Genomic DNA, 20,025 nt, shown 5'->3' with positions numbered 1-20,025 from the left:
TCCTTCATTCTTACACCTCTGTTCTTGTTCGATCTCAGCACCAGTAACAGTTAGAACCACTGAAGGATAAAATATAGGAAGGTGTTTCTAGGTATGTAGTTTCATTAGACTAATTGCTTATTACTGATTAGACTGTTTAGGTCTTAAAGTGCAACGAAACGGCTCAATGGCTCCTAACATGTCGAGGAGTAACCGGCATTTCACAGCTAAAGGATGCTAACAGGGCTAACAACGAAAACAAGTATTTACCTGAGGAGGAACCGGAAGGGGGTGTTACGCTTCAATGACGGGGCTGTTGGTTTGGACCATGGGTGGAACGGCGTTATCAGCTTTAACCGCCGTGTGAGAGCGGTGCTGATATGCACTAAAAACATGTGCGGTCGGCGGGCTATGTCAACAAAGCAAGGAGAAGCTCTCATAACAACAAACACAGAGGGTGAGAGGAAGGACAATAACAGTAGCTCCCTGGGGGAAGATCTTGTCACACTGTAAACTCAAACAGCAACAGTGGACTCAGCAGTCATTGAGATGGATGGCTTGGTGGACTTTCAGCGAGTTGTGGTGGTGATGGCGGTTCACGATGGTACTTAGAAGAGGCCTAAGCCATGAGCTGTCCTGTAGCACTACTCTCTGCTCAAACTGTACACTCGTAGCTCCACAGGTAGCTATAGCTCCAAGAAAAGTAAAATCAGTGATTATTCTGTCCTGCACTTCCATATTGTTGCTACAATAAACATGAAATATAGTAGCTGCCAGCAGGTATTCAGACTTGTGACAGAAGTTATTATTATTAGTTATTCTTTTATGACACTGCAGTTTTAGTTTTTTTATAACCAGAGACAAAGAATGCATCTGAATCCCAGCTTGTGGGGAATGACATGCAGGTGGAAAAACACAGCTTTAATAAACAATAACTGGTCCAATCATTTTTTATGAAGATCTCTGACAAACCACACCATTAACAACACTGAATCACTTCAATGATCTGATATTGCACAGAAACATTCCTGTTTGATATACACCCAAGTCCAGTGTTAAAAGTGCAGTCCTAGCAGTGTTTTTGTGAAGTCCAGTTTGTGCAGTAACAGGACAGTGCACCTTTGACATACATTAGAAGCCTTATCTGGGTTACAACACTTCCATCGATCATTGACACACTTGTTATGTCACTCACTCATCCCTAACGCCAAAGGAAGAAAGAAAGATATTTTTTCATTACTCCAACTGCTTATTATTTGAATGTAGAATGAGATCATTACAGCTTTATTATCAATATTAAACCGTGGCTATAGCTGAGTCTGCTTCTTTCCATTTTCACATTTCTCATCCGTGTTGAGTGATGGCAGAGGGGCTGTGGAAAGATCTTGTCTGCATATTAATAGAACAGTGATCAATTGACAGAAATCATTACACTTTAGACTCAGTCTTCAGCTTCATAGAGAATGATTAAAATCAGTTATAAACATAACTAAGATTAACAAAACTTTTAATTTCAACTCCCGCAAAAATATTAATTTAATTTGAATTGAATGGAAAAAGCTTAATAACAAGATTCTAATAAGAAAATGACTAATAACAATTATAAGACATTTGATCAGTAATGTCAGTTAATATAGTCATCAAATCAGTTGAAAAGAAGTTAAACCCAGCTGAGCAACCAGGAAATACTATTCATGGATGGACAACAAGCATTTGAACTCAACAGCCATTCAGAGTTCGTTGTTTCATTAAGGACAGCCTTGTGTTTCATGAACTACAGGTCAACCTGGCAACAGCAAGTATATCCCAACAATTACAGTCTCACAGCTTTCATCCAAAAGAACCTGAATCATTTCATTAACTGTTGAATTGAAAATAAACTCAGAAGTGTTCCCTCTTCATTAGAGCATTCTAGCCATGTTTATGCATTTAAATCATAATCATTAGTCTGCCTATGACCTTGTGGATTGAAGCTCAGTCAGACCAGAGAGCAGCCCTGCTATGTTAATTCACATGTTCTCACAAAGTTCATAGACGGGGGCTTTTTGAATCGACTAATTGCAGACCATGCCGTCTCTCTATTATGGAGCAATGTCACAGAAAACTCAATGACGCAACATGCCAAATGTGATCGCTTCCTACTTTTTGTATGCTCTGGCATTGTTCTGTTCACACAAAGGTCAGCACTTCAACAACAGTTTGGTGAATAGAGCCAAATCACAAAATGTATCAAAGTTAAAACTATGCAAAAAAATCCTCTCATCGCAAAATCCCAATTGCAGAGATTCAACTGAAATAAACTAAGTTTGTTCCAAAATGTCTCCATTTCAATGCAGGTGTCTCTGGGCAGCACACTACATATCATAGTCCTCATTGTCAATCATACACAACATTTAGTCATTCTAAACTCAAAATGTGTTACAGGTGGAATGTTTAAAATACAAAATCACTGGAGAGGAGTGCTGCCACTAGTGACAGAGGTCTGACAAGCACCATTCTGTCCTTTCCCAGTACTGTGGAAATATATGGGTTCACCACCAGTAGCAGCACTACAGCTAATGAACACCTTTTTTCTGATTTATTTTTCTCATGGTCTCTTGGGAGACAGCCTTCCACCTGGTGAGTTCATATTTTCAACACTCTTCTGATTGCTGAGTGACTGATTTGATTCTGTTCCCTCTCAGTAAGACAGAAAAGAGTTTTCCCTCCACCAGTTTACTCAAGAGGCTGCCATGTTATTGTGTTAGCACTTCAAAACCTTCAAATGAGTTGGGTCTGGAGTTGCCTCTGATAGTAAGCCTATATCACATTTTTTTTAACCACCATTTATCCTCAGATAACTATGATGTAACCACATGATACTTGATACTTCGATGGGACAAGATATTTAACAGTAACCTTAGGCATAACAGCCAAAACTCACTTTAATATTTTAAGGGCTGAAAATGATTCCCAGCCTTCACTGCTTTTGGCTTCTGTCAGCTGTGGCGAGTCTAATTTAATGAGAACCAACAAGACAGCCAGGAGCATCACATCCAGAAGAACCACGTTACGAATTCAAACGGTCTTATTATTCTGTGCAAGACACAGTTGACTGTGGGAACTGTTGCCTCAAAGACCACTGTGGTATCAGGCATATCTCAACAAGCTAATCTGTTACTGATGTGAGACATCTTCGCATGTGCAGAGATGACCAAAACAATATAGTATATTTCCACCTTCACTCAAACATGTCTTGTGTGTGTAAAACACAACATAGAAGTTGGCAATATAAATAACATGGTTTTTTTTTTTTTATAATCGCACTGAACAAATTCATGATTAGACTGGACTAAATTGATGATTTAAATAACAGAAAACATAAAGGAAAAACATGATTAAAAACAAAATTTTCTATAACTTCCATCTCAAGTGCAAATAATTAGTGGACTGGTTTTATCAGAGAAGAACATTTGTGGCTGCAGCAGCAACCAGTTATGAGCCAAACTCCACAGTTTCCTCTGTGATGGGCTTGAACTCGTAGTTTCCTCTCCCGTCCATGTGGAGATAATACTTCATGACAGAATAAAACACAACAAACAAAGTCAGTATCAGAGCCATAAGACATCTAAAGGAAGCAGCGTTCTACCAAGTACAAACCAGCTGAAACCGAGATGTGTGAATGCATATAAATCTGTTGGGCTGTGTCAATTAGATAAGTAACAGAAACTTGTTAACAATTTGTCACATACACAATTATACCATACAGTGAAAAACTTAGTCATAGTCCCTTAAGAGTGTTTATACAAGTTGATACAATTGTTAATAACAATTTGAATAATAGACATTTAGTGTGCAGCCCTGTTGTAACCCAACAAGTATTAATGTGTGATGATCATATGCTGTATGAGACAAAATAGTGAAAAAGCAACGGCAATATGTGCTCAGAGAAGGAAACGTTTGTCAGACTGCAGTGAAAGAAAAGTAAAGGTGGCTGTGAAAATCTGAGGATTAAATTTGAAGTCATAAAAACATGGATGACATTCAGTGAAGTCCTTACCTTGTGGTGCTTCCACAGAGACTTTCTATGGGACACTGTGAACAAGGTGATGCCCACCTGTGGATCAAAGAACACACAGCTAGTACCAGGCTCAATACCAGCGCACCAAGGCAGAAACCTTCAAAACACTGCCCACATTTACAGGATTTCAGTCAAAGCTACATCCATCTTTTACTATTGTATTAATCCTGAGACATTAAAGTTATTATTAACAAAGATACTAATTTATTTAAAAAAAAATTGACCGATATTCTACCCTCATCAACCAATCATTAGAGACAACATTAGTGCCTCGCATGCAGGAGTGCTGTGGTTGAAGCGCCTAACAACCTTCTCAGCTGCAATGCACAAACAGATCAAACTGACAATTTTATTTATAGCTGTGAACATAGCAGTAGTGTTTGTGCAGTTTAATTTGTCATTTGTTGTTAAAACTCAAGACCCAAGCCAAGTTTCTGTGTCTTGCTTGCCACCTGCTGATTTGAGGGAAGAGGGTAAGCCCGGAAGTAAGCTTAAGGTGGTCTGACCTTTAAGGTGGACCAGCTATTCCCCTTTTAGTGCAGACTGCTCCTCTGATTTTTACTCAGTCTTCCTGTTTGTACTGCAAGTTGGTGGTCACTAAGTTTTTTTTTTGTCAGGATCAGTTTTTGTTTCCCCTCTCTGTGAGTGTGCATATCTCCAGCCAATTAATATGTATGTACGTATTCTCTGTATATTGTCAAATACCAAGTTATGTTACTTTTGTTTTTTGTTTATTTCTCCAATGATCTAAATTGATCTTTTGATCAATTCATAATTACTTTTAATCATCTGCTGTGTTGTTCAGAGATGATGGGAACCTGGTTAGTTAGTTTCACCATCAGCTGACTTAGGGAAAAAATTTCAGGGTTCAGCTCTTGGGCTTTTTATGCTGTGAATGAAAGTGTGAGTTTTGGGCCTGAATGTAGATATGCCCAAAATTTGATTGCTTGTTTGTTTTTGTATGTTGGTAGGCGTTATTTGGCGTTTGCCTTGGTCAGGTGATTTTTAAAACCATCTCTAGTTGGACAACAGAAAAAGGTAATCCGCAAAAAGAAATTGTCGAATTCAATATAATTTCAAATAATTTGTATAGCCAAAAATCACAAGTTTGCCTCAGAGGGTTTAACAATCTGTACAGAATACAACATCCTCTGTGTCTAAGAGTGTAAAGCCAGGAGCTGCTCAACAGTCTAACTGCTTTGCAAGTGTATTTATTTACATTTTGAATAATGTAGGACTTTGACAGCATCCTTGCTTCATACCACGTCCTTTAGTTAAATCTTCTTTTTGTGTAATTCTATAATCTAATGGATTTGGTTATTCTTGATGGCTGATTCAAGGTTTACGGAGTTTGTTTTATTTTCAATTGATTGATTTGATTTTCCCAGATGTCTCCATCTTGTAGTTCTTTTTGTCTTTGGGTCATGTTGGTTTTTGCATTTTTGGTTTGATAACTGATAAGTGTTTACTCATAACTTTACATTCACTGTCAAACCATTTTTTCAGAAGTGTTTTGTTTATTTGTCGGCGACTGTCGCTCAGTGGAGAGCAGGGTCGTCCTCCAATCAGAGGATCGGCGGTTCGATCCCCGGCAGTCCATGTCGATGTGTCCTTGGGCTCACTTAACTCACTTAACCCTGAGTTGCTCCCGAAGGCTGTGTGTGGATGTTGTATGAATGTTAGTAAGACTTAGAGTCCTGATGTGCACCTTGCACGGTAGCTCCTGTCATCAATGTATGAATGGGTGTGAATGATATGTAATGTAAAAGCATTTTGAGTGGTCGGAAGACTAGAAAAGCGCTAGTACAAGTACAGTCCATTTACCATTTATAGTTTTGGTGTTTTTTTACTTTGTAGTCAATGCAGCTTTCTGGAAGATATTGTTAGTCTTTGGTTGCTTTGCTCAGAGCAACTTTTAAGTGTCAATTGTTGACTGGGTTTATTGCCTTCTTTAATTCATTGGAATTTTCTCTCTAACTCTTTCGACCACAGCTGCACTCTCTCTCCTTCTTTCGCCCGCTCGTTGAGCTGAAGAGGAGGGGCGAGTTTTGAGGTTTCAGATGGCAAGCAACAACATGACCCTCCACTCCCCCTCCCTTTCTTTAGGATTTTATTACTACAATGAGCTACTCTTATCAAGACTCTTTCATATATCTCTTTTATAACTAAATAATTGCTTTTAACTAATATAAAGTATTTAAAAAATAAATTAAATTCAGAACAGGATTAGAACTTATTTGTAATTAAGGTTAAACTAAATATTTTTTCTTGAGCAGCAACAGTTATGTTTTCAACACTGAAAGTCACTATACAAAGTAATTAATAACAAATATAAAATGACAATTAAATAAATAACTCTTCTGAGTGAAGTTAATAAATGATAATAAATCAATAATGAAGAACACAGACATCAGATTGTATCCGTCATTCCTTTGTCCTCCTGTCTGCTTTGTCTCAGCCAGCAGAGACATTTACAAGAACAAATTAAGCTTAACATTTAGACTACAGCCAGACAGCTTCTGTTTTAGCTAATTTGTTTGTTTTAACATAGCGGCAACTGTTGTTTACATGTTAATGCCCGTTCAACAGATGTTTTGATGAAGAATTGTCGTTTTACTCCTGAGTGTTTTAGAGTAATAAGCGTGGTTGCCCTCAACTCAAGTAAACCTCACTTCACCTGGTTCAGTCATCACCTCTGTCTCTCTGCTACCTACCTACATACATAGATATTAACTGATTATTCTAAGCTAAATAAAACATAGTGATTTGCAGTTTCAGGTCAGAACACCCTAGGCCAAAGTTCTTTGATCGACTTTGTGGTCGTATCATCATATCTGTGGCCGGGTGAAGATTGGAGCAGAGCTGTCAACTGATCAACACCTGGTGGAGAGTTGAAATGGGAACGTCTGGCTTGGGACCCGGTCTCTGCAAGTTCAACACCTACCACCAGAAGAATGTCTGTATTTTTATGCATGATGTGTTTTTGGGTCGTACCGTCCTGCAGTGACTGTAGATGAAGTCCTCCACATCTACACTCACTGCACTGGTGCACTCATCAAGAATGGCAAACTGGGGCTTGTGGTAGAACAGCCTGGCCATCTACAAACATAATGAGAAACAGACACACTCATCATTTGCTAAAAAAGTCATTACCAAAATAGAAAGTGAAAGAATGCAATGCATACAGCTAAAATATGAATACAAGTATTTCTGACTGATCATAGAGCACGTAGGATTCTTCTTAAATTGATTCTAAAAGTAAACTTGATAAACCAACTGATTGGCCAGAAGTAGTGGTGTAATGGGCCAGGGTTGATACATGATCCGTATGAATCCCCTCGCGGTTCGGCCCTCATGTGAACCGCAGAATAATTACATACAGTGGGGCAAAAAAGTATTTAGTCAGCCACCAATTGTGCAAGTTCTCCCACTTAAAAAGATGAGACGCCTGTAATTTTCATCATAGGTACACTTCAACTATGAGAGACAGAGTGGGGGGAAAGAATCCAGGAAATCACATTGTAGGATTTTTAATGAATTAATTGGTAAATTCCTCGGTAAAATAAGTATTTGGTCACCTACAAACAAGCAAGATTTCTGGCTCTCACAGACCTGTAACTTCTTCTTTAAGAGGCTCCTCTGTCCTCCACTCGTTACCTGTATTAATGGCACCTGTTTGAACTTGTTATCAGTATAAAAGACACCTGTCCACAACCTCAAACAGTCACACTCCAAACTCCACTATGGCCAAGACCAAAGAGCTGTCAAAGGACACCAGAAACAAAATTGTAGACCTGCACCATGCTGCGAAGACTGAATCTGCAATAGGTAAGCAGCTTGGTGTGAAGAAATCAACTGTGGGAGCAATTATTAGAAAATGGAAGACATACAAGACCACTGATAATCTCCCTCGATCTGGGGCTCCACGCAAGATCTCACCCCGTGGGGCCAAAATGATCACAAGAATGGTGAACAAAAATCCCAGAACCACACGGGGGGACCTAGTGAATGACCTGCAGAGAGCTGGGACCAAAGTAACAAAGGCTACCATCAGTAACACACTACGCCGCCAGGGACTCAAATCCTGCCGTGCCAGACGTGTCCCCCTGCTTAAGCCAGTACACGTCCAGGCCCGTCTGAAGTTTGCTAGAGAGCATTTGGATGACCCAGAAGAGGATTGGGAGAATGTCATATGGTCAGATGAAACCAAAATAGAACTTTTTGGTTAAAAACTCAACTCGTCGTGTTTGGAGGAGAAAGAATGCCGAGTTGCATCCAAAGAACACCATACCTACTGTGAAGCATGGGGGTGGAAACATCATGCTTTGGGGCTGTTTTTCTGCAAGGGGACCAGGACGACTGATCCGTGTAAAGGAAAGAATGAATGGGGCCATGTATCGTGAGATTTTGAGTGAAAACCTCCTTCCATCAGCAAGGGCATTGAAGATGAAACGTGGCTGGGTCTTTCAGCATGACAATGATCCCAAACACACCGCCCGGGCAACGAAGGAGTGGCTTCGTAAGAAGCATTTCAAGGTCCTGGAGTGGCCTAGCCAGTCTCCAGATCTCAACCCCATAGAAAATCTGTGGAGGGAGTTGAAAGTCCGTGTTGCCCAGCGACAGCCCCAAAACATCACTGCTCTAGAGGAGATCTGCATGGAGGAATGGGCCAAAATACCAGCAACAGTGTGTGAAAAGCTTGTGAAGACTTACAGAAAACGTTTGACCTCTGTCATTGCCAACAAAGGGTATATAACAAAGTATTGAGATGAACTTTTGTTATTGACCAAATACTTATTTTCCACCATAATTTGCAAATATATTCTTTAAAAATCAGACAATGTGATTTTCAGGAATTTTTCTCATTTTGTCTCTCATAGTTTAGGTATACCTATGATGAAAATTACAGGCCTCTCTCATCTTTTTAAGTGGGAGAACTTGCACAATTGGTGGCTGACTAAATACTTTTTTGCCCCACTGTATTTAACGTTTACCATCACAGTGTGAAATAAAGTTTTACGGTTGTTATCAGTCAATATTCAGTAAAAAATTGTCTGGAGCCTTGCGGACCAGATGCTATAAAAAACAACAACGGATTCTGTATCTGCCAATATGGATCATCAATGATCGGCAATTAGTATCGGCAAAAAAAAAAAAAAATCGAGAAGAGGGATCTCCAACAGTTATATTTGCTTCCTTTATTCTATTGTGCTAATTTGATCTGTGATCCAATCCATGACTCCAATCCGTGATACAGTTCAAACATGAGTTTTATGATCCATTGCACCACTAGCCAGAAGTTTAAGGTTTGTTGTCAATATACAAACATTATATATATGGGGTCACTAATAGGCCGACCGTGGTCCATGTCCGGACCTAAACGGCGTTGTTTCTGGAACCTGACCTATAACCGATAAAAAATTAAGAATTATTCAATTTTGACTGAACGCTTATATTTTATCTGGCGCGGCTTTTCTAGCGTTTACTGCACTGGTTCAGCAGTCCAGGAAACACGCCGACCAATTGCATGGGTTGCAAAAAATCTCATGTGATGCTACTCAGCCAATTAAATGTGTGTATTCCGGTAAGCATAGTGACTTGAGTGAGATATACTATTTTAGAAGCTGAGAAAAATGTGGATATCGTAGCTTTTTTTGTTGAGTAACTTAAAACTTGAATGAACTGATTTTCAACTTTTCAGTTAAATTGATTTTTATTCTAAAATGTAGTACTCTATTTCGAGATCAACGTTTTTCAAAAGCTTTCTGTTATGTAATTTATTTAAAATATACACCCCTTTATTTTAGTTGAAATGGGACAAGAACAGAAATTATTAGAGAATGTATTTTTTATAACTCATCCAAATCAATTTGATAACTGATAATAAATATTGTTGAGATATTATTCAATTAAACTTTATTTTATTTGACAATCAGTTTTTGACTATATGCAGACATGGATTCAACTGCTAGGCTAATCAATATATATGGCACTAAATCATAGCGCAAGTTAAACATTATTCACTCCCCGGTTTATGGTGAAATTATGTTCTTTCCACTTCCGGATTATGGCCCCAACAGTGCTCACTGGAACATTCAGAAGTTTAGAAATCCTTCTGTAACCAATGCCATCAGTATGTTTTGCAACAATAAGGTTGTGAAGGTCTTGAGAGAGCTCTTTGCTTTTACCCATCATGAGATGTTTCTTGTGTGACACCTTGGTAATGAGACACCTTTTTACAGGCCATCAGTTGGGACTGAACCAGCTGATATTAATTTGCACTGACCAGGGGCAGGATTGCTTTCTAATTACTGATAGATTTCAGCTGTTGTCTTGGCTTTCCATGCCTTTTTGCACCTCCCTTTATTCATGTGTTCAATACTTTTTCCCTGTGTCATTCCATTTTATTACACATAACAAAATTTCTGAATTTATTTGGTTTTCTTTGTATGTATGGATTACTTGGGTTGTTACCGACATCTGGTTTTCAACTTTCATGTCAATAGCACCTTTAGAAATATATTATATATATTATTTACTGAGAAAAAAGGTGACGCGTTCAATACTTATTTTACCTGCTGTGTGTGTATATATATATATATAATATATATATATATATATATAAAAACCTTTGCTATATACTATATATAGTAAAGGTTGACCGATGGTGGCTATCCCCGATTGGAATACGTTATATTTATTTACAAAGGGTAGAAATGTTCTGTGGTTAAGGAATGGCCAGGATTACTTCTGTTACAGTGTAAAATGCTTTTCAAACTACTAATATTGCTTTTAGCTAACATTTTATAACCGTATCGCCCTAAAGAATAATTCCCTGAAGGTTTTTCATGTAGTGTAGAATCACTATCTAAAAAACAAATCATAAACTATATAAATAATAAATATCTTAAACCTAATTTAAAATCTGTCATGGGGTCTTTTACAATGGTTTCGATTATTATTTGAAATGAATTACATGCACACAGATATTTTCAGCAAAAGTGGAGCTTATAAGGGGAGCGTATGTGTACAGATTGTAAAGCCCTCTGAGTCAAACTTGTGATTTGTTACTTTGGGCTATACAAAATTAAATGAATTGAATTGCATTGAGCCTCTATGTACAACTGTGATGTACGTCCCAATGTGGCAGCTGTGCATCCATCGGCCAATGTGAGAGCCCAGCAACCGATAACTATAATAAATAAAACAATTAAATAGACCTAATTTAAACTAGTATGTCCTAAAGTTGTTAAATTCCCTAAAATAATCCAGTGTTTTCCTTCATGAACATGCATCAGACTCTTTGGACAACGGAACCCGCATGCCTATGCCTTTTCCTCAAGTGCCCCATATATTGCTATTTTCTAAGCTACTGTCATTTCAGTCAACGCTGTGTCAAAGCTTACACCAACCGAGTTGGGAGTGGCTTCATCTCAGCTCCTTGCCAGATTTAGGCATTTTTCAAAATTATGCAGTTGGGGAATTTGGGCTCAGACCATATATTTTCTTTGAGGAGTTTGCATGTTCTCTTCACACAGTATTAGGACATTAGGGGTTTAAGACTTTAGCGTTAGGTGCAAGTATGGGCTGGGAGAGGCCCACACCACCCCGACTGAGCAGGATAATAGATTTAGAAAATGGATAGATGGTCTGTCCTGTGTTTTTAGTAATGTAAATCAATCACTGTCATGTTTCCTGTACAGCCTGAAAGACTGAAAGGGGAGTTAGTGAGTCCTTACAGCCATCCTCTGCTTCTCTCCTCCACTGAGGACATCCATCCAGTCCTGGACTGAGTCCCAGCTCACCTCCCTGTCCAGGATGTGACCAAGCTGGACATTGTCCAGATACTCTTTCAATATCTGGATACGCAAACAAGATGATGCAAGTTATTAGAAACACACACACAGACAATGATAGTGTGTAGTAGTGTGTTGTGTCTCACATGATCAGAGATGCCTTTCCTTCGCTGTTCTTCATGGGTGTCTGGGTAAATGACTTGGTCCCTCAGAGAACCCAGAGTCATGTAAGGTCTCTGGATAAACAGAACCGTTTTGCATAAGTTATTCCACAATGAACATTGTAGTTGTTGTGGTGTTTTTTTATTTAGTGTGAGTTGTTGAACTAAGCATGTTTTAACATTACTGTGAGAGAACAGAAGACCAAGTTGCTGCCAAAGTCAGAGCTGGAAGATAACAGGTAACACAATATATTTTACCTGTGGAACATAGAAGAGTTTCCCTCTCTCAGGTTTTGTCAGGTGTCCTCCAAACAGAGGCCACAGCTTTCGAAGGACATATATGCCAAAGAAAAAAACATGCATGAAGAAATGTACATTATTTTACAGACCAAATCCATTAACTGTGCTTCAGTGGCCCCAGATAAGTAGAAGGTTTTTCACCTCTCCGAGCACTCTGAACAGAGAGCTCTTTCCACAGCCATTTGGTCCACAGACAAGAACATTGCTGCCAGACCTCACCTACAGAGCACAGAGAAACACGGAGATGTTGGAATACAATATATCAAAATCAGATGTGGTCTCATTTGGTTTACTAATTTGTGAAAATACATATTTTGGTACGATTATAAACCTTGAACCAAAATTCAACTCAATATTTTAAACAAATTCATTAATTGGTTCATCCAATCATTGACTCAGTCAATCATAGTAAGCCTGTCTGGATAAGCAATGGCAATGAATAATGAACTTTACCTCAAATGTGAGGTCTCTGATCAAAATGTCTCCGTTGGGTGTTGCTAGGGGTGCATGGTCAAATCTGCAAATTAGAAAAAATGTTGCTTTATACATAAGCTCTTAAAAAATACAAAAAAAATAGGCCGACGTATAATCAAGTGCATAATAATAGACCTACTTGATGATGTTATCTCTGTGGATAATTTGGCCACTCCCCGGCACCAGTATGAGTTTCTCTGCGGTGTCTGATCCTAAAGTGAATGAAATAAACCATAACTCAGTTAAATGGTTTGGCTTCAGTGGGAACTCATTGCTGTCACATATTTTGTTGTAATAACAAGTCATGTGTACCCTTCTCCTGCTGGGAGACCATGGTGCGTTCATATTTGCCAGCGTTCAGCTCTTTCAAGACTTTCATCAGCTCAGTGATACGAGATGTGAATCTGTTAAGGACATAGGCATGAATCATAAATCAAACATTTAAATTCATCAGAACAGATCCCAGCTCTGTCTCATTTGGAAGGAAGTGTAATACTTCATTGTTTTTGCTGGAGCAGCTTGCGTCTCTGAAGTGTACAACTGGCTGTATTATTGCAGTATGCCTAAAAAGAATTCAGTTTAATTTGTAATTGCCTTCGCCACACACAAACACAGAAAACCTACTGTTTGTTTGTAATTAGGGAAAGAAGGAATAAAGCCTGCATTCTGTCCCTAATGCTCTCTGGGTTTTTATGTTGCCCAAGTCGCAATTAGTTGATCAAATTTACATTGACACTGGTTATTACTCTTACATTTTTGTGCTGTGGCCCCACATAAATTCATCTCTCCAGCAGGGACAGAACAGGAGCTGTTGCGGGAGGTGGATCAGTATCAACTAGATATAGTTTGGCTCCCCTCCAGGCATAACTCTGGTTCCGGAAACAAATCCTGGAGAGGGGCTTGATTCTTTACTTTTTCCGAAGTTGCCCAGGGCTGCCGTCCTGGAAGGGGCGGGAACTGTGGACTCAATAGTTTTGCTGGGGGACTTTAACGCTTACATGGGCAACAAGGGAGAACCCTGGAGGTGTGCAAGATCTGAAACCCAATGGGGGCTTTGTTGTTGACTTCTGTGCGAGTCATGGATTGTCCATAACATAATTATTATATTAATTATGAGCTTTATTGGTCATGTAAATACATACATACATACATATATACATGACATGTATCTTCTGCATTTAACCCATCCCTGAGGAGCAGTGGGCGGCCAAGAAGCAGCTCCCCAGGCTGCTATAAGTGTCTTGCTCAAGGACACCTCAGCATGTGGACTGTAGAGGCCAGGGTTCGAACCGGTCACCTTGCCGCCCCCACACCATAACATATGCCATGTTTGAGCATAGGGTATTTCAATGTACTTGATTCCAAAACGGCAAAAGTTTGATGATCCACTTAGTGGTTGTATTATCAGATCTGCAGCCGATTAAAGTATTTCATAAAGCTTTTAAGAGAGGAAAAAAAAAAAGGTGTATTTTTTCAATTGAAATGGCTGCTCAGTTTTATAGGACATTCAGATGGATGTCCTATAAAAAAAGTAGAAACTGATATAAAAAAAGGGCTCATGGAGCCCTTTTTTTATATCAGTTTCTACTTTTTATGATTTTTCGTATTCATCTTTTCTGTACTATTCCGGAACACTTACCCTGAGAGACGGGTCATATCTCGGCCAGCCAGTACAATCCTGCCCAGGGCCTGGGACATTCTCAGGAGCATCCTCCCACTCTGATAGTAGTCCTACAGACCAAACGGATCCAATCACATTAGTTAAACCATAGAGCCCCCAAACATTACTTCAAAGCATTTTCAAAGCAAGCTGTATTGTTTTTTTTTGTGTTTTTCTACCAAAGAGCCACTTGGCATTATATGTGTGTTAAAGATGTGTTTATTTTTGTCAAAACTACCTCATTGCTGTGTGTATGCAGTTGTGTACACTGACTAGTTTGACAGGCATTGACATGCCAGGTCAGATGTCCATCAATTCCATTTTGAGTCAAAACTGATGTCTTAGCATCATTTAAAACTTTAAAGGCTAAAAAAACCCCTCAATTTTCAAGTTTTATTTTGCCACCCAAATGTGTGTGTGTGCGTGTGCGTGTGCGTGTGTGTGTGTGTGTGTGTGTGTGTGTGTGTGTGTGATTTCTCTGACCTCAAGCAGCTCAGAGTGTGTGCTGTGCAGGTGTCGAGGGTGTGACTGAGTGAGGAATGGCCGGCTAACCACCATGTAACCTACTACAGTGGCCAGGTCTGCACAGGAACAGCATTAGGACATATAAGAAACAGAGAATTAAGACACAAAGATAATTTTTTTTAATGGGCCTAATTCTATAAATATGGTTCTCACATACATTCTACTGCTTATATTTACACAAAATTCTACAAAATTCCTGTCATTTGGCCAGAGACAAGGATGTTAATTCTCACAATAATTAGACATTTATTGTCATATTTATGCTATAAAATGTTTGATATCCTTTTAAAAGACTGAAACATGGAAATGTCTTTGTTGCTTGCAGTCACTGTTTACTACCTGTAGTTAAGGATTACATTTTCATAGTCAGGATGATAAATGGACCAAGATTTTTTTAACCTCTCTGCATGCATGAAATCAAGTAAGTTTTTCATGTCACCTGTTTTAACAGTGTAAATACATAAAACCTTTGTGAAAGAACATGTAATATTTCTAAAATATTCTATATTTAACACCACAGGAGCCTTACTAAAATAAAGCACTCTATTCATAGTCATTAAATGGGAATATTAATTGGGTATACATATTTCACCCCTTTAAATAACATGGAGAAATGTTACCCAGTTGCAAAAAGGGTGTATTGAAAATTCAACATTACACTAATATTTGTGTTTTATATATGAATTATTGTTTTTATTACCTCACAATTTTTTCATGATACTTAATATGAATCATTGTTGTTTTTACTAATCACATTGGATATAGCAAGGAAAATCCATAAATATCAGGGATATGACCTAAATAACTACTTACACTTGGCAATTATGCTGTCCACAAATCCCATAGAGAAGCGAAAGAAGATAAAGTTATGCAAGTGGTCCACCTGGAAGACAATAAAAATATGTTCTGAAGTTTGAAAAAAAACAGTGATAAGAATTTTGTTTCCCCTGTATAGAAATACATTTCAGAAAAAAGGTATGTGAATTTTCTTTGTAAGTCGCTTTGGATAAAAGCGTCTGCTAAATGACTGTAATGTAATGTAAAACACACCGGCTGCAACTGTGTCACTTTTAGCCTGGATTATGACTTTGATTGTAACTTCTCCGTAGTTGTCTAATAGTTTGCTCTTCATTTGTAAAATGTGCCGCTCTGCTGACAGTAGACATGTTTGTGATTGGTCATACGCTGCAAACACAGAGTCTTTTATGTGAATGTGCTATATTGAGAAATTGTTGGTTGAGTTACCAAGTTTAAAACCACTGTTGGGTGAAAGCTTAGCGTGATTGCGATTGTTATGGTTAGTGAGGACAGATAATTAAGGGACATCCTGGGTATGCTGAACTTGTTTGGTACTATAGGCCTCTGGTTGATACCAAATGACATCAAAGCACTGCTGTTGCAGTCAAAATTAAGGAGTAACCTAACACCCTCTGAAAAATCTTTTCCTTTTTCCAGTGGTTTAACTTAGAACGTAGAATGGTGTGGTTAAAAGTGCTACTAACAAATTCTTGACCACACCAATAAGAGTTGCTGGCAATAATCAGAGGTAAAACCAAGTCATACTACTGTAAATGATTAATACAGTCCCTTTGGGGAGAACATTCTAAAAGTGGGAAAAGTGGGAAATACTGCTAAACTGTTACCCACCAGTTTCTTGAATGTGGTGTAAATGGTCTGCTTTTCCCTGATGTTCCCATTGTAGAAGGCAATCTCCTCACTATAGGGAAAGAAAAAAACATCAATCCAGTGTTGTAGTAAACAGCTGTCCAGTAATAGCTTTTGAGCAGTTGATGCTGTGTTTACCTATTGGTGATGAGGCGAGAGTTGACAAAACGGTACTCTCCCTCATAGCGCTGCTCAGTGACTGTCATCTTGCCTATGGGCCTTCTCAGTCTGGTCAGGAAGAGTCCTGAGATCAGTAGGTAGGTCATCATGACGGCTGGGCCCTAGGTAGGAGAGGGTGGAGGACATGTCAAAGTCACTATGTTCAGCAGTTTGTATACATATAGCTTTTTACAATTATTGTAGGCTTGATTGAAGTTACCAGGAGCAATTGCCCAAGACAACACTGCTTCCAGGGTCTCTGGGGCAACAAGATTAAGCCATACAGGCCAATTTTCATATGCAGATCCCTGGCAGGTCGATGACACAGATATTTCATACAGAAGTAAAATATCTGCAAATCCCAGTTTTAAAAAAATCATACAGAGTAAAGATTTTACAATGATATGAAGTTGACTTTTTATCCATTGCTTTCAAAGCCTGCTTATATCGGGTTTGTACTGATTCTAATGTGGCCTACCTGTGTCCAGCTGGTAAGACAGTTGTTCATGGGTGAGAGGATTGTGGCATTGATGAACAACTCTAAGGCCTCAATAGTTCCTAATATGTCTGAAATCTGTCAAATTGAGTTTGATTCTGTTCCAAATTTTTGTATAGTGTTTTGAATATATATATAATTATATTGTATGTCTAACCGAGGCAGTGAATGTTGTATGTGAGATACCGACTATGGCCTTAGGTATAAAAAGAAATGGTTTGATATTGAAGATTATGCCAAAAAAGAATAACAAACCAGTAGAAAAAGTAGATAACAGGTGCAGAAGGACAATGACCATCTGACCTGTCAGTCCAAGACGAGAGACTCGCGGAAATTATTGCACAAACGTCCATAAGTGGGATATGTCAGTGAAATGAGGGTATGGCATCCAGCGTGGACTTTCACCCAGATGTTATATATTTCATAACTGTATAAGGGCTGTACCATATGGTTAAAAGCTTCAATCATGTTGACATTCAAATTAGATAAAGATAGAGATACACTAATAGTATTAGTATTATACTATTTGTAGGATTAGTTTCCAGTGGTGGCTACATTGGATTGTTGTCTGACTTGTGTGATCAAAACATTTCCAAAAACTCCAAAGCATTTTTAGATCCAAAAGTCAAAATGCATTGAAAATGATAGCGCTTTGATGAATGTTTCCATCCAATATAATATATTCTTTGCCATTAAGAGAGGAAAAAATAACATGTCCTTTGGAGTTGGTCAGATCTATAAAAGTCAGAATGAAAGCACCGGAATTTAGATGGTGACAGAATAATCTGATCCAACGAAACTCAAAATTCAATTTTTGTAGAATCAATAAAATACTTGTTAAATGTTACTGCCACTTTACATGGATGGTGAGTCACTTTTACCTCAATATTTAGTTATATTGTTTAATTGAGGGTATTAGATTTACCTGTTGATTTGTATTGAAATTCTATTCACTAATAGCATTAATGAAAAATGTTACTTTAGCCTTTTTGAGTTTTTTACAACCTTATTTCAATGTGGTTAATAAACAAATTACTCCATTTTTGTGAGAGCCATCTTAAGAGCATGGGATCATTTTATTTCCATAGACTGAAGAGAGCATGCAGGAGATTACCTACTTACCTGAGCACCAATGGCACTTGTCAGCTTAAAGATGTACAGGCCGATATCCAACAGAGGCTGAAGGACACACATAGGACAGACAGATTTACAGATAATACTCCAAGCTTGCCAAAAAAGTCTTGGGGATCGAACTGTTCAAACTCAGCAGGTATGTATTTCTCGTAATATCAGTTATGTGACAATAAAGCAGGACACTAGTTCCTATCAGCGAAATTCTGCAATACTAGCACTTATCTTCAAACAGCAAAAAATGCTGGGTAACCCTAGCATTGCTTTTTCAAAGGCAGCAGGAGACAAGGACGCTCATATAATATCTTAATGTATGGGCAGTATAGTCTAGGGCAGGGGTCATTAATAGGTTTTTTGGTTGACTCACTTCAAACCTTTTTTGAGTTTAAAGCTGCAGGGCAAAGACATTTCAGTTATATTCATTTTCATTCTAAAGATTATAACATTATTTCAAGATCAACGTCTTTCAAAAGCATTCTGTTATGTATTTAATTTTTAAAAAAATACACCATTTTATTGTAGTTGAAATGAGAAAGGAACAGTTATTTATTATTAAAGTATGTATTATTTATAACTCATCCAGTTCAATTTGAAAACTGATATTATTGAGATATTATTCAATTGAACTTTCTGTATTTGTTTTGACAGTTTTTGACTATATACACAGACATTGATACAACTGCTAAGCTACATCATTGCGCAAGTTAAACATTATTGTGATGTTCCGGACCTTTGCATGAGGAAATTCTCTCTAATTGGACCTCGTTGAATTTGAATAAATACCCCTGGTCAAGGGTTTCTGGGGTGTTAGGATTTGGGATTCCTGACCGGATATAACCTCCAATTCATACCAAATGAGGTTCTGTAAATATGTCCAAATATAATACAACTTGACTACACTGTGAGAGTTAAATGCCTGGCGTAGATTGAGAATTGGGCCTTTCTCAAACTGCACTTCTACAGGCCTGCAATGAACACTGCTGAGGTATATCAGTCTGTCACATGTGATGAAAGAGTAGTGTTTCATAAAAAAAGGGTAATAATCTGCCTTGCACAGAGAGCTTGAGCGGTGAGGCCACTGAAGTTAATTTCTTTCTATGACAAAGACTTAAACAGCACTTCACTCTAATAATTTAAATATATGCTAGAAGATTTTTGAATATTATTAATAAAGTTAATAAAGCCAATAAAGTTTGGTACCTTGCTGAGGTTTGAGTAGAGGTCCACCACACTATTGCAGAATTTCTCCACATCCTGTGTCAGAAGCTGGTCTGCATTGGCTATCCGGTTGTCCAGGTTTCCCATTTTGTAGTAGGTGAAACCTCTGAAGAACCAGAACACACAGTGAAGACTTAAAAAAACAGGAATAAACCCAACATATTGCTCATTGTGACTTAACAATGAGAGAACTAAATAATCTCCAGTTGTGTGTTACAAGGTCCAAAGACATCAAAAACCTGAAGATCAAGTTTTTAGAGAATGCCCACAGAATAGGTCAGTATGTTGCAATGTTCTGCTAAATTGACCTCTGGGTTGAAATGTATACATGGGTGCTGGTGAGGAAAATGAAAAATTGAGTGTACTTCTTTTACTGGTGTCCAGATGACTTTTCGCCAAAG

The 20,025-nt window shown here is 38.3% G+C and overlaps 1 protein-coding gene across 2 annotated transcripts in view; it reads right to left on the bottom strand.

Annotated features, from left to right (window-relative positions):
- Window positions 1-879: 879 nt before the first annotated feature.
- Window positions 880-20,025, bottom strand: part of abcd3a (ATP-binding cassette, sub-family D (ALD), member 3a) — a 31,811-nt gene continuing 12,665 nt past the window's right edge. For both annotated transcript variants that reach the window (XM_054622496.1, XM_054622497.1), the window contains exons 7-23: window positions 19,607-19,730; window positions 18,398-18,454; window positions 16,759-16,901; window positions 16,603-16,672; window positions 15,769-15,838; window positions 14,914-15,011; window positions 14,410-14,501; window positions 13,083-13,174; window positions 12,910-12,982; window positions 12,750-12,813; window positions 12,438-12,515; window positions 12,255-12,320; window positions 11,982-12,071; window positions 11,779-11,898; window positions 7,034-7,138; window positions 4,019-4,075; window positions 880-3,531 (exon numbers count right to left, since the gene is read on the bottom strand). In XM_054622496.1, coding sequence (XP_054478471.1) covers window positions 3,454-3,531; window positions 4,019-4,075; window positions 7,034-7,138; window positions 11,779-11,898; window positions 11,982-12,071; window positions 12,255-12,320; window positions 12,438-12,515; window positions 12,750-12,813; window positions 12,910-12,982; window positions 13,083-13,174; window positions 14,410-14,501; window positions 14,914-15,011; window positions 15,769-15,838; window positions 16,603-16,672; window positions 16,759-16,901; window positions 18,398-18,454; window positions 19,607-19,730 — 1,477 coding nt within the window. In that variant the 3' untranslated portion in view covers window positions 880-3,453. The remainder of the gene's footprint in view (window positions 3,532-4,018; window positions 4,076-7,033; window positions 7,139-11,778; window positions 11,899-11,981; window positions 12,072-12,254; window positions 12,321-12,437; window positions 12,516-12,749; window positions 12,814-12,909; window positions 12,983-13,082; window positions 13,175-14,409; window positions 14,502-14,913; window positions 15,012-15,768; window positions 15,839-16,602; window positions 16,673-16,758; window positions 16,902-18,397; window positions 18,455-19,606; window positions 19,731-20,025) is intronic.

The sequence above is a fragment of the Anoplopoma fimbria genome, chromosome 21, assembly GCF_027596085.1.
Source record: "Anoplopoma fimbria isolate UVic2021 breed Golden Eagle Sablefish chromosome 21, Afim_UVic_2022, whole genome shotgun sequence".
In the NCBI taxonomy this organism is placed as follows: Eukaryota; Metazoa; Chordata; class Actinopteri; order Perciformes; family Anoplopomatidae; genus Anoplopoma; species Anoplopoma fimbria.
This window is presented reverse-complemented; position numbering and strand designations above follow the sequence as displayed.